Source organism: Coregonus lavaretus (assembly GCF_964263955.1).
Source record: "Coregonus lavaretus genome assembly, chromosome: 37".
Lineage (NCBI taxonomy): Eukaryota > Metazoa > Chordata > Actinopteri > Salmoniformes > Salmonidae > Coregonus > Coregonus lavaretus.
The window spans coordinates 6,260,671-6,274,325 of record NC_140024.1 but is presented as its reverse complement, the minus strand read 5'-3'; the positions used below and the strand labels follow the sequence as shown (position 1 = coordinate 6,274,325).

General features: G+C 42.5%; 2 protein-coding genes across 3 annotated transcripts; both read right to left on the bottom strand.

The window, feature by feature from the left end:
* Positions 1–408: 408 nt before the first annotated feature.
* LOC311111287 (26S proteasome regulatory subunit 6A-B) lies at positions 409–8,620 on the bottom strand. Of its 2 annotated transcripts, none has more exons than XM_084154002.1 (12): positions 8,511–8,620; positions 7,739–7,819; positions 7,416–7,541; positions 7,118–7,222; positions 5,556–5,618; positions 5,290–5,427; positions 5,053–5,196; positions 4,763–4,911; positions 4,538–4,634; positions 1,279–1,424; positions 1,037–1,118; positions 409–787 (listed from the first exon to the last, which is right to left on the bottom strand). In XM_084154002.1, exons 1-12 carry the CDS (start codon positions 8,550–8,552, stop codon positions 677–679), a joined length of 1,284 nt encoding a protein of 427 aa, XP_084010128.1. In that variant the 5' UTR covers positions 8,553–8,620; the 3' UTR covers positions 409–676. The 2 variants fall into 2 exon arrangements, with proteins under 2 accessions (XP_084010128.1, XP_084010129.1); XM_084154003.1 differs by having other exon boundaries at positions 8,517–8,599.
* Positions 8,621–10,706: 2,086 nt separating this feature from the next.
* On the bottom strand, positions 10,707–12,061 carry LOC311111472 (apelin receptor B-like; the record flags this gene model as incomplete). The annotated part of the gene is made up of 1 exon (XM_084154207.1): positions 10,707–12,061. One exon carries the CDS (start codon positions 12,059–12,061, stop codon positions 10,739–10,741), a length of 1,323 nt encoding a protein of 440 aa, XP_084010333.1. The 3' UTR covers positions 10,707–10,738.
* Between the last annotated feature and the right edge of the window lie 1,594 nt (positions 12,062–13,655).

Sequence of the window (13,655 nt, the reverse complement as noted above, 5' to 3'; positions counted from 1 at the left end):
TAGCTGTCCCCTAAAACCTTGATTCAAAACAAGTCATTTCAGTCAAGTTACACCCTGATCTGAAAATGAATCTTTGCTACACAAACCGAATAGAATGACAATAGGCGATTAGTTTCCCAAATGTACCTTTAGTCAGAGGGAGAATACAGGTGTCTGGTGCTAGAGAATGAGGCCAGAGACGGATGCATGAACACCGATTAAATCATGTGTTTTTCTGTCAAAAGTACAACTCCAGTGAACTATTTCCGGACGAGTAGCATCTGGCAAAATATGGTGGCAAAATTTCTCTTCACTAGTATGGTACTAGATAATATGGTGACGAAGTGCCCCTTTCATAATATTTTTGTAAATGGAAACAGATGTCTTTGCCACAGCTTGTTTTCATCCAGCCAAAGAAGGGCAAATGTATTAATGGAAAAAGCCTTTTTATTTTTTCATGGACCATAGATACTGTAAGAAGCCAAAACGTGTCTCCAGTCCCTGCCTCACAACTTAACTACCGAAGCCGCAATGAACCAATGAAACCCAAAGAGAGAGGTGGCAATTAGTGTTAATGTTGCACACTAATGGGGACAATCTATTATGGCTGCATTATAGTACAGAGATTGGTTCATGTTTTGGACACACAACTGGAGAGTATCACACACACACATCCTTCCCCTGAAGAGCCAGGCCCTTAGGCATAGTACTGCAGGTTGGCCTTCTTCTTGGCCTGTACTTCCAAGATGCCTTCCATGTAGTCCTCATGATTGAGCTCAGTTGCCCCCCTGCGAAGGGCAATCATACCCTGGAAGAGAAAAGATTAAGGGAAAGAAAGTAAAATCCTTGTTTGTTCTTGTCGTTGGTAAACGCATCCAGGTCAATATAGCTGTGATTTAAAAAATGTAAAGGGGAACAAATGGCAAATTACATCTTACAATCAAAATCTTGACATGCAGGTCACTGATAAAACTTTCACCAAGGGAAAGGAAACAACGTAACTGTACTTTAGTTAATAGGGCTGGTTTGTGCATGTTTATAAAAAGGTATTACTCACCGCCTCCACACACACTGCTTTGCACTGGGCACCGTTGAAGTCATCAGTGCACCTGGCCAGCTCCTCGTAGTTGACATCAGGGCTGTGGGAACAAAGCAGTGGAGGGGATACCAATCAGATTCTGAATAATACATGACAAACAAGTGTATAACTTTGACCTTTCGAGCTAGAGTTCACTTAATTATAAATCATAACATGCAGATCAATTTGGCTAACGTAGGATGAAGCATAGTGGTCCAAACCTGACGTTCATCTTGCGTGAGTGAATCTGCATGATGCGGGCTCGTGCTTCCTCATTGGGCATTGGGAACTCAATCTTACGGTCCAGACGTCCAGAACGCAGCAGTGCGGGATCTAGGATATCCACCCTGTTAGTGGCAGCGATAACCTGGCAAAAGAGGATCAGAAAGTCAAGGTGTCAGCGTACAAAATAGTAGTCTGGCTAACACCTAACTCCAAGTCCTCCTGACCTCAGTCTGTAAAGACTTGATGTTGTCGGCACGATGCGTCGATAATGAAGGGGGCTGGGTTTTACTGATCGTTTCTCCTCCGTGTCTTTCTCTCACACCCACACACAGTCCCTGATCGCCACCACATTTCATTACAACTGTTGGATTTTCAAATCCATACAACGAGAGGTCTCAACCCCCCCAGGAAAGACAAAACATTTGAGGGTGTTTAAAATAACCGTTCTCAGCCCTCTTTAAAAGTGAACTCTGTGGTAAAAAAAAGAGCAAAATAACTTGTTTGTATTCACTCTGCCCTTGCCTTGGAATGAGGACTCAACTCTTCTGCCAGTTCACTTCACCTATTTTGTGGTCCTGAGTCCTCTTTGCAGTCACATTGCTATGTTTAGAACGGAACCAAGATATTTTCCCAACATTCACTCAATGCACTCTGGGTTTTTACAAAGTGCAGGACCAGCCATTCCATCAGAACGTGTTATCGTACAGCTAGATATACCTACTCACATTTTGGAAGCTAGATTGCGTTTAGTTAAAAGATGAGACAATTATAATCAAAAGATAATATTAACATGTAAATATGATTGGTAACATAATAAATAGCTGAATAATAACTGCAGATTAAATAATGCTGTAATTCAAAATTGTACACCCACTGTAGGCTACTGCCCCTAAAATAACTAGCATTGACTTTGTACCCTATGTTGTGACCAAATATGTTGTCTTCTCACTATTCAAACCCCACAATCGAATAAACAGCTTATGAAACTCTTAGTCTAAAGTAGAGGTCTTCACGGGTACAAAAATTTGGACCCGTTCTGAAATTGATCTGTGGCATTCCCACCTGACCCGATATGCATAAATACATCTTCAAAAAACGAAGAGCCGTTCCGAATGGACCCGAGGACAGTCTTACCCGTTCAGAAAAGGCCCATGGCAAACAGACCACTGCTGGTTCGGATCTAAGAGGCCCGTTCAGATCCAAGAGTAGACAGAGGGAGAGAAAGAAACCTCCAATTGGTCGCTGCCAACGCCATCAATAAACAAGTCGTATTGGCCAAATGATCCAGTTACGTATCCTTATAAACTGCCAATAACAAATGACTAAAAAACGATTTGTGTTTCGATTCGTACCATATTAAAAACTTTCGTCTATCGTTTACTAAAACAATAATTGTCTACCTCACGGTTTAGCTGTCAGAGATTTGAGCGCTAAATGCATCAGGGCATTGCATGCATATAGGCATAGGCGTCCACTGAATGATATTCATATATATTATTTGTTAATATTAAGGGAGACAAGCTTAGGCCTAGCCCTAGAGAGACATAGAGAAAGATAGAGCTAAGCCGGTGCCATGTTCCAGACTTCTTTACACTAGTCAGATAGGCTACTACTGCTGTACAGATAGGCGTATAGGAGGCAAATTCGTTCATTTTCAATCCGAATATTATATTGTTCGATTAAAAGGAGTAACTCTGGTAGGCATAAAACATTATTTCTCACCTCAAGTTCAACTGTCGGAGTACCAGTGCGCCCTGCCTTCATAGGCCTGCAGTAGCCAAGCCTAATAATAACCATACCACACCAAACAAAAGTTGCTTAACTTTATTAGGGTAATGAAAGTAAGTCAAGTCATTGTTCATAGGGAACATAGAACAGGTTATTATATTGTGACATTAAATTACGTTTTGCATCTTGCCCTCTTTGGTTTATCCTTTTCATGGTTTGAGCGCGAGTAGCATAGGCCTACCGGTAATTCTATTAACGTTATATTGCGGCAAACAACATTACAGCTGGAACTTAATTTGGCTAATGAAAATGGCTCAACAGCATGAAATCTTCAAAAACGTTTAACAGGCTCGGCCTATATTGCAGCTATTACCAACAAAGGCGATTACCTACCGTAGGCCTACCAAACAAATGACAGCAATAGGCTAATGTTATTTATTTTACAACAAGCTTATCATTATTATTAATGACTAAACAATTAATAATACATTCCAAAATAAATAAATGGAAGTTATAAAATTGTATCAAACCTGAATAGTGAGTTGCACACAGTCCACTTGGCAGCGCCAACGTTCTTCTATTTGTCCACTACAATATTACAACTTTTTTGTCGGCTTCTTTTCACTATACTCTTTCTCCATCTTCACAATCAACAGTAGCCTAGTCCAAGGCCCCTTTTACGCTCTCTCGCTCTCCTCAGCAGCAGGAGCTCCTGAGGTGAGCAGCTGGACCAGTTTCAGCTGGACATAAAGCTATTTGTTTCATTGAGTTGCAATTTGCTGACATAACAAGCTTGCGCAGTTCTCAACACACAAACAATAAATTAACAGAGGTCAGGTCCAATCGGGTCCAGTTGGTAAATACAGATCTGAGACAAAAGTCAGAATTTAGGACCCAGACCCGCTCTGGGTTTAGGGTCAGTTAGAATTTCAGGTCTGTTGGACCCGTGAAGTTCTCTAGTCTAAAGATCACATATTGCAAACAAATAATCTGAACATCATGTCAGTATAAAACTTCACACATATTTTGTAATGTCTGTGCATCCTTGACAATCGCTAATCAATATCCAAAAACAGCACATGTTTTTTCCAAGAACCTGCACATCATCATCTTCTTTATTTTGTGGCACCAATGTGAGGGGTTATGGCAGGGGAAACGGTGCTTTGTGTTCACATTGCCCTAAAAAAGGGAACCGGACCGCGGAATTCAAGCAAACTGAACTAAGACCACCTCTCGAGATGGTTTCGGTTCGGGGGCTCTTTCGAGGGGTCTGTTTTCCTTTGGAGTGTTCACACTGCACAAAAAGATTATGCGAAGAGAACCAATCAATAATGCATTTACAACGGCCTCCTATCCAGACCAGTGTGTCACAGCTCTCCCTGCCTTCTGAGTCACGTGAGCCAGGCTAACACTATAGGGCCTCCTCATAGCATAGTGAAACAGTCAGGTCTCCTTCTTAGGTACCAGGTCTCTTGGGTACCTCAAGTACAGCTGATTAAGAAAAAAAAGTAAAGAACTGAGTAATACCTTAACTTGCATGTTGGGCTGGAACCCATCCAGCTGGTTGAGGAGCTCAAGCATAGTTCTCTGGACCTCTCTGTCACCTGCTTTCTCACTGTCAAACCTGGAGAAATCAAAGGGATCAGAGGTTTGTGTCGATGCTATTCAACAGCTATGGAAAGCAACTGTGAAACTTCTCGTCGGTAGCTGGTTTACAGTGTATAGGACTCATAGTTTAACTGCACCACTCACCGTTTGGTTCCAATGGCGTCCAGCTCATCTATGAAGATGATAGAGGGGGCCTTCTCCTTGGCCAGGGCAAAGGCATCTCGGACCAGCTTGGCACCGTCACCAATGAACATCTGGACCAGCTGTGGGCCAGCCAGCTTGAGGAATGTGGCCTATAGTAGGATGAAAGGTAAATAAATCAAACTCCACCTGTCCACACCATTTTACCTAAAGCAGAAGAGGAGTTGACACTTCCGCACTAACAAACAACCCCTTGCTAAAATGCAAGCCATAGAGTCAGTGTTTTGTTTTACCTTGGTCTGGGCAGCACAGGCCCTAGCCAGTAGGGTTTTCCCTGTGCCTGGGGGGCCATACATCAAAACCCCCTTAGGTGGCTGAATCCCCAGGTTCTCAAACTTCTCCTTGTGGTTCATGGGCAGAACGATTGCTTCCACCAGCTGTAAGTCAAAAGAATAGCATCACATGTTACTAAAACTGCAATTACATTCACGAGTGTCTAAAGAGATAAGATTCAAATGATAATATCGGACCTCCTGGATCTGTTTGTCTAATCCACCAATGTCACTGTACTGTTCAGTGGGGCGCTCGTCCACCTCCATGGCTTTGACTCTGGAGTCGTACTCCGTGGGCAGGGTCTCCAGGATCAGGTATGAGTCCTTGTTTACCCCCTGGTTATCACCACAGGGAAAGAGAAAAAGTAAATGTGACACACAAGCATAACCAAAAAATACATCCATTGCTTGTTGAGCAGAGGGAGCTGCTACTCAAGGACTCAAGTGATCACGTAAGGGCTTACCACAAGGTCTCCCGGCTTCAGTTTCTCTGCATCCACCAAGCCAATGACCGGGAGGAAGTATGTCTGCAAGAGCACAAAAAGGGTAGCCAATGTCAACTACCACTGCTGAATAACTCCTATTAATAACTGTTTTAGTTTACTAAGGAGGACACAGGAACAGTACTGATTGAAATGCAGTTGAACTTGGGAGTATAGATCGGACCAGTGTTTCCTCTGGAAACATTTGTAGCAGTGGGGGCAAAAGGTCGCGGGGGCTGATTTATTTTATTTTGTTCTGGTGACTTTTTAAAAGGCCATTTTACTCAAAAATTAATGAAAATAAAATTATGCTGACACCATCTAAAATATAATTTCCACCTACAGAAATGAGCAAAATAACATTGTTAAATTATTTGTTACATATTGTTAATAGCATATTATCAGGTATGCAATTAACAATAAGCATTTTCACCTGTAGCCCAACTGATGCAGCAATGTGGCTATAAATAAACAGGCTGAAGCATGGGGTTGCCTATCTGCATTTACCCTATTGGGCTAATCATTAGCAGAGTCCTGCATCGGGTCGGATACCCACGGTGCCCCGTGGGTGAGCTGCAACAACAACAAAAAAAATCAGCTGGCGGGTGGAATTAAAACATTCTTTCAACCCGTGGTCGGCTTGCGGTTCAAAACCATTACATGATGGTCGGAAACATTTAAAATCAAGATAATACAAATTTTTTTAAACCCAGGATTTTGTTGTGTTGTGAATTCCATTCTGTGAGTGGCGAGGCAGACATACGGCTACTAGCCACGCACGCATTGTGTGGTGCTAAAACGTTCAAATTTGTCGACGCACAGAGCTTATGTTCCCTCTTCCCACGTGATAATACGAAACATTTCCAAGTTTACTATAGCCTAGCTCACGTGAAAATGGCTAACGTAGGCCTAACCGGAGAAATTAAAAGAACGATTATGATAAGGGAATAGGCTACAACACCATCGTGGAGACCGGTGCTGTACGAGTGACATCCCTAGTTTAGAAGGACAACAACACCGTAGATGGATACACATCCGACACAAAGTTCAAGCAGGTAGGCCTATTTGTTTTTGATAATTCAGTTCATTATCACATTAATTCAGGCGTTCGTTCATTAGACTATACGCAGGCCATATAAAGTGTAAAACGGTGCGGCTGGTAAAAGTTTGAGTAGCCTTCTAAATAGATGTAGCCTATTTTTATATTCGATTCAGGGAATTCCCTCCCTAAGGCACTCGTAACTCGAATGCACCTCAAGAGGAATATTCATCTCGCATAGAACACAAAACAAGCCGACTACATCAATGGATAAACTATTCTATTATGGGGTTGTCAGATTTTTCTATTCATTACTAGTTTTGTTTGCAGAGGAAATGTAAATGTGGACTGTTCCAGCATCTTCAAAGAGCGCCTCGGAATAAATATTTTCTCATGTTCTATATTTTTTTGTCGTGGCGGCAATGATTTTGCCGTGGCGCAGCACCACAGCTAAATGACTGCTTCAGAAAACACTGGATTGGACATATTTCTAGTTGTTACTTACCTGTCTTGTAGATGTTTTGATGACAGCACATTTGCCCTTCCTCTGGGAGTCTAGATCAATGTTTGCTCCATCCTCCTCCTGGTCATTTGGGTCCACATCCAGAAGCTGCAAGACAGTTTTAAGACATCTCTAACCCAACCTGCGATGATCCAGACACTGTTGCATGGTCATAAACTGACAATTAGCTTCAACACAGCTTCACAAGAATTGAGCTTTTGATACTAAACTGTTCAATACAATAAAACAAACATTTTAATGTGACAGAGACGAAAGCGTACATATTTCTCCATGCTCCTACCTCGATGACATTGGAGACCAGGTACGGCAGGGTCTTGTTCACTTTGATCTTCTCTGTGTTTTCTTTGATTTTGTCCTTCATGGCCTGCAGCTCATGGGTTACCCTCAACACCTCACTCTTCATGATCTACAATATAAGAGTCCAATTGAATGTATAGACCTAGGCACAACATATTCACACTTTTCATATCGTCTTTTAAAAATGTTGGGGTAAAGTATAAGGTGGAGACATAACAGATATGAAGTAAAACATTAAAATAAAAAAGAATAGTGTGGGCCATCTGATACACCAATAGCAGCTAAAATGACTACCTAGCTATTCACCTTTATTTCACTGTCCAGAAGACGTGTCCGCTGAACGATCTCTTCAGTGGACATTTTGAGGACTTCTTCGCCGATCCCATCCTATTGTTGACAAACAAAACTGTAATGTTATGATACAACGTAGCTAGCTGCTACCGTTAAGGGTATACACTAACATCTAGCTAACCGTTACTGTACTAATGTATGACGACGTTTGTGAGTTAACGTTACTAGCTAGCTAGCCGACCAGCTAGCTAACGTTAACTTAGCAAGCCATTGAAGACACACATTGATCAAAAATTAGCCAATCATGATACCTAACTAGCCTAGATTGTTAGCTAGCTAGCGGCTATAAGACAAGCAAAATAGTCAGGCTAACGTTAGCTTGCCAAGTTAGCTAACAACTTGCAGATAGGTTTACGAATCTCAGTGTGTGTAACGTTAGTTACTAGCTAACAAAGTAGATAGTAAACGTCAGATATTAAGTGACCAGAAACTTGATAACTAGTTGACTACGTTAATAGGCTAAATACCAAGCCAACTATTCGTTTTGTGACCAAGCTAACGTTAAGAAAACCTGCAAATTACCTGTGTCACTCTCCCATCAATTTAAACAGGCTAGCTAACGTTAGCTTGTAGTTGTAGCTATGCTAGCTGGCGTAAGAATAAGCTCTTTCGTGGATTGGATACATGTTGACTTCATAATTACGATCACATATTTATTCAAATAATACATGTTTTAATCAAAATAAATTGATAAGCACATGCAAACCCATTAATTCAAGGAACAAACCTCCACCTCATCCCAAACTGATCTGTCATTCAGCGACGCCATCTTTCCTCTTGTCTACTTCTTGGTGGGCGCTTCTTCTTCTTCTTCTTTGAGCTTTATCAGCAGACTACAACCGATAAGGCGTATTGCCGCCACCTACTGTACGGATACTTCTTCTGCTTCTTCTTCTTCTTCTTCAATGAGGTTTAACAGCGGTTGGCATCCAATTTGTTGCATTACCGCCACCTACTAGACTGGAGTTCAACTCCCTTATCTTTCCTTGAAAAAGAAAATAAACGAAAGAAAATAAATATCCTAACACTATACCACTATACCACCCTTCTCCACTGTTTAAATACATTTACGTCAATTAGCAGACGCTCTAATCAAGAGCAACTTACAGTTAGTGAATGCATACATTATTTTTTTTTTCATACTGGCCCCCCGTGGGAATCAAACCCACAACCCTGGCGTTGCAAACGCCATGCTCTACCAACTGAGCTACATAACGACGCTTCGAGGGTGACAGTTGTCAATGTGTGCAGAGGGCAGTGGTGAAAAAAGTACACAATTTTCATACTTAAAAGTAAAGATATCTTAATAGAAAATGACTAAAGTAAAAGTGAAAGTCACCCAGTAAAATCCTACTTGAGTAAAAGTCTAAAAGTATTTGGTTTTAAATATACTTAAGTATCAAAAGTAAATGTAATTGCTAAAATATACTTAAGTATCAAAAGTATAAATAATTTCAAATTCCTTATTCCTTACATTCCAAATTATTTGATCCCCTGCTGATTTTGTGCATTTGCCCACTGACAAAGAAATGATCGGTCTATAATTTTAATGGTAGGTTTATTTGAACAGTGAAAGACAGAATAACAACAACAAAATCCAGAAAAACGCATGTCAAAAATGTTATAAATTGATTTGCATTTTAATGAGGGAAATAAGTATTTGACCCCCTCTCAATCAGAAAGATTTCTGGCTCCCACGTGTCGTTTATACAGGTAACGAGCTGAGATTAGGAGCACACTCTTAACGGGAGTGCTCCTAATCTCATCACGGACAACTTTAGCATTTTAGCTAATTAGCAACTTTTTCAACTACTTACTTATTTTTAGATACTTTGCAACTACTTAGTATGTTAGCTAACCCTTGCCCTAACCCTAACCTTAACCCTTTTAGCTATCCCTTCCCGTAACCCTAACCCTTTAACCTAACTCCTAGCCTTAACCCTAACCCCTAACCTTAACCCCTAGCCTAGCTAACGTTAGCCAGCTAGCTAACATTAGCGTCAGTCACCTAGCCACCTAGCTAACGTTAGCCTCAACAAATTGGAATTCGTAACATATCATACATTTTGCAAATTTGTAACATATTGTATATTTAGCAAATTCGTAACATATCAAACGAATTGTAATTCGTAACATATCATACGAAATGGATGATGGACATCCACAAATTAATACATAACATATTAAACGTAACATATACTAAATGGAGTGTTTCGGATTTACATACAGAATAATACAAATGCTCTGAGACCAGGTTGCCTCCAGTGCCACACTAGTCAAGCTTCCTCGATGAAAGTTTGGCACTAAAGATTCTGTATTAATGCAATCTTATGAGTCACAAAGGAACACATCATTCACTTCCTTATAAACTGGAAATCTCCCTCTCGCTTTGTGTGTGTGTGTGTGTGTGTGTGTGTGTGTGGGTGTGGGTGTGTGTGTGTCAGGGAGAGTGCCATGTGCCTCCGTGGGAAACTATGAACTGTACCAGTACCATGGCTAAAGGATTTCATTTGGTAACAACATTTCTGCCGCCTCCACCTCAGCGGGTCACATGATTCTCATGGACCGGAGAAAGCTTGTGTGAACATCACTGTCCTTAACAGAGAAGCATTCATTTAGAAAAACAGGGATTTTCGATTCACAATTCTTAGTATTCAAATTGAATGCGTATTTCATACATATTGTTATGTAGCTATATCAAAAAAGATATACAGAAAACCCATCTGTTGGCTTGGTAGCACATAATATACATTTTCTTTGTTGCAAGTGTCTTTCTAGAAGGTCTCCTTTTTATCTCCTTGGAAGAAATGACCATTCCCAGTGGTATTTATTGAGTTTGTGTATCTCCTGAGGGATTACGTGAATACACTAAGGGTTGCACATTTCCCAGGATATCCGTCTCTGTTTATTAGTATCCTCTTCCGACTGAGGCGCCACAGCACTCCAACCATCCTCTCAGCCTCTGCCATGCCTCACGTCATCCTGCCCCTCAATTCCATTTCCCGTTTCCTCGCGTGTTCCAGAAGGAATTGCAGAACTCCGGCTGGCCTGTTCCTTATTCTCCTCCTCATCTACTGTCACTGGACTCCCACACCTACCCCTGCACCACCACCACTGCAGTAAGGCCCGGCAACGCTTCCGAAAGGCCACATCACAACAAGCATACAGAAGGGGGTTGAGGCAACTATTGACATACCCTAGACAGGTGGCGTAGGGGTGAGCTGCAACCAGCGTCCGGTCAAATGGGCAGGAGTAGGGCAACAGCTCTAACTCCATGAGCATGGAAAGTGTCTTGTTGGCATGAAGGGGAAGCCAGCAGAGGAAGAAGGCTAGCACTAAGGTGACGATGACTCGCAAAAGGCGACGTTGGCGTCGGCGGTCGGGGCGAGGACCCTGTCCAAAATGGCGGCTGAGGAGGCGGCCTAGGGAGCAGTAACAGATCAGTAAGATGATCAGAGGCAACAGAAAGCCAACCACGGTGGATTTAAGTCCTAGAGCCGCCATCCACAGTAGCTCTGCCTGCTCCCTGTCATCTTCCTCCAGCTCTGCTGAGATCAGACCAGAGTAGTCCATCATACAGGAGGAGATGAACATGGGCATGTGATCATGAACCGAGTGTTCCTCTTCTTTAGCTGTCTGCCAGTCTTCTTCATACTCACCCCCTACATCCACCTCCCTTACAGTCCTCAGTAGTAGCGCAGGCAGAGCAAGGATACCTGCCACCACCCAAACGCTCCCCACTACCCAAGCTGCTCGGCAGACGCCACTCCCCTGGGCCCTACTGGATTGCCGTCGGCCAGCAATAACCCAGTAACGCTCTATGCTCAGGACCGTGAGGGAGAACACACTGGCATACATGTTGAGGGCCACTAAATAGCTGCTGACTTGGCAAAGAGGCTTGCCAAAGGGCCAGTGGTAGTCTAGCGCTGTGTGGGCTGCCCATAAGGGCAGGGTTACCACAAAAGCCAGGTCTGCTGCCGCCAGGCTGGCAATGAGTGAGTCAGTAAGGGAACGAGAGGAGTCCGGCAACTTGGGGGTAGAGCTCCTTCCAGGTTGCTGAAGACGCCGCTTGGTGCAGGTCCCCATGCCGGCTGGTTTACCCTCAGGTTGATCCAGGTATGCCCAGAGGACAAGCCCATTTCCAAGGGAGCCCAAAACAAATACCAGGAGATAGACTGAGGGTATGATTACCCATGTGGGTCTCCATTCTCTGTAGTCACACTGGTGAAATGGGGGCGGAGAGGTGGATGCTGAGGGCAGCAGCTCAGAGTCCGACATAAATGTGATGGGCAGAGGGGATAAATGTGAGAGTCTGTGACCAGCCACTGTCTCCTGTTGCAGGGTTAAGAAAATAATATATTTTCTCTTGTTTTCAATGTCTCCAGGTCAATGTCTCTGCTTTCATGGAAACTTCTGTGTTGAGTCTTGTACACAGCATCTGGAGAAAAAAAATGAATTCATTAAAATATATATATAGACTCCTGTTGTATGCCATATAACAGGAAGCTAGGACTCAGGGGGTTGACGGAATCACCATCGGTCAAGCAAATAAGAATCTAGTGTTTGACAAGAACACTATGTACATCAAATAACAATATTTATGTAAATTATTACAAGGCTTACCTCAACATCTGAAGACCAGGGTATTCTTCTTCTGAACTTATTGAAAACTGACTTCAGTGATGATAGCGTGTTCCCATATTCCACTGAAACTACTCTTCTCCTGTCTCAGGTCCTTTTTGTCCAGGCTTGGAGGTGTGTCTCGCTAGTGCTCTGTGAATCCCCCTGCTCCAGATATAGTAGATCTCCCTGTCTCTCAGCCCCACCCACTCCCCTGCTCTCCTCTTCTCAGACCACCCCAGAGAAGCTTTGTGAGACCTGCAAACAGACCTCATTCTCCCTGTCCCACAGTACACACAAACTGTGCACAAATATTACAAAATACACACAATGTATACATACCAATACTCTCCTTTGCACACTGTCGGAACAATGCCAGTCACATTGAAGCCTAAAAGACAATAAGAGTTGCAAACATTAAACAGTCTGTTAATAGATGCTCACCAGGGCAAATACATACAGAACATGTGGGGCACATCCAATATAAGCCTGTGCTATTGTCTTGATGATACTCAGGGGAGTACTACCATTAGAATTCTGGGGAAAAGTTATTCATGTTATCTCCAAGGTCAGGGTGGCTGTGTATCCTGTTTTCGACTAGTGACTTACTGTGCCAGCAAATTTTGGGGCATTTTGATAAAGAAATTGATCCAATAAGTGCTTCAGCACAAATTAAAGAAATGTTAATAACACAAAGTTAACACGAATCCTACTATTGTCAATATGGACATATACGTAATTGTGTCATACTGTACAGCCTTCAGTGGTTCCCATTCGGTCATGTCCGGGAAACTGACTAACAGTTAATTCCCGTAATATTGTGTCTCTACGGGCTTGCTCAGCATCATGATTTGACCCGAAGTGCTACAATTTGATTTGCTTGTTGTGATGGCACACATCTGTTGCCAGAGCATCCCACATTCTTTTAATTTAACAGTAAATAGCACAAACATTGAGGCATCTTACACAACACTGGGCCCTATGTCTGTGGTCTGGAGAGTGAAAAGACAACGTCAATAGAGGATGAGTACCTTTGAGTTAAGACTGTGGCATGCCGTTAGCATAACCAATGGGCCAATGGTTTATAGGATGTCACAGTGACACTGTGTAAATATTGAAACACCACTTTCTCCTCTCAAATGTGTGAAAGAACAACAGGTGGCCACATCTTGTCCCCAGAATGGTTAATCTCAGCAACTCTATCTGAAACACTGGGATGTAGGCCTATTCAGGCAAATTTGGTTGCTAAAAT

Excerpts from the sequence above, each read along its gene's own strand:
- LOC311111287 (XM_084154002.1), bottom strand. The coding sequence starts at position 8,552 with ATGGCGTCGCTGAATGACAGATCAGTTTGGGATGAGGTGGAG. Across the intron at positions 5,428-5,555 it reads TGAAGCCGGGAGACCTTGTG|GGGGTAAACAAGGACTCATA; the intron begins GTAAGCCCTTAC and ends GGTGATAACCAG. Across the intron at positions 1,425-4,537 it reads AGCCCAACATGCAAGTTAAG|GTTATCGCTGCCACTAACAG; the intron begins GTATTACTCAGT and ends CTCTTTTGCCAG.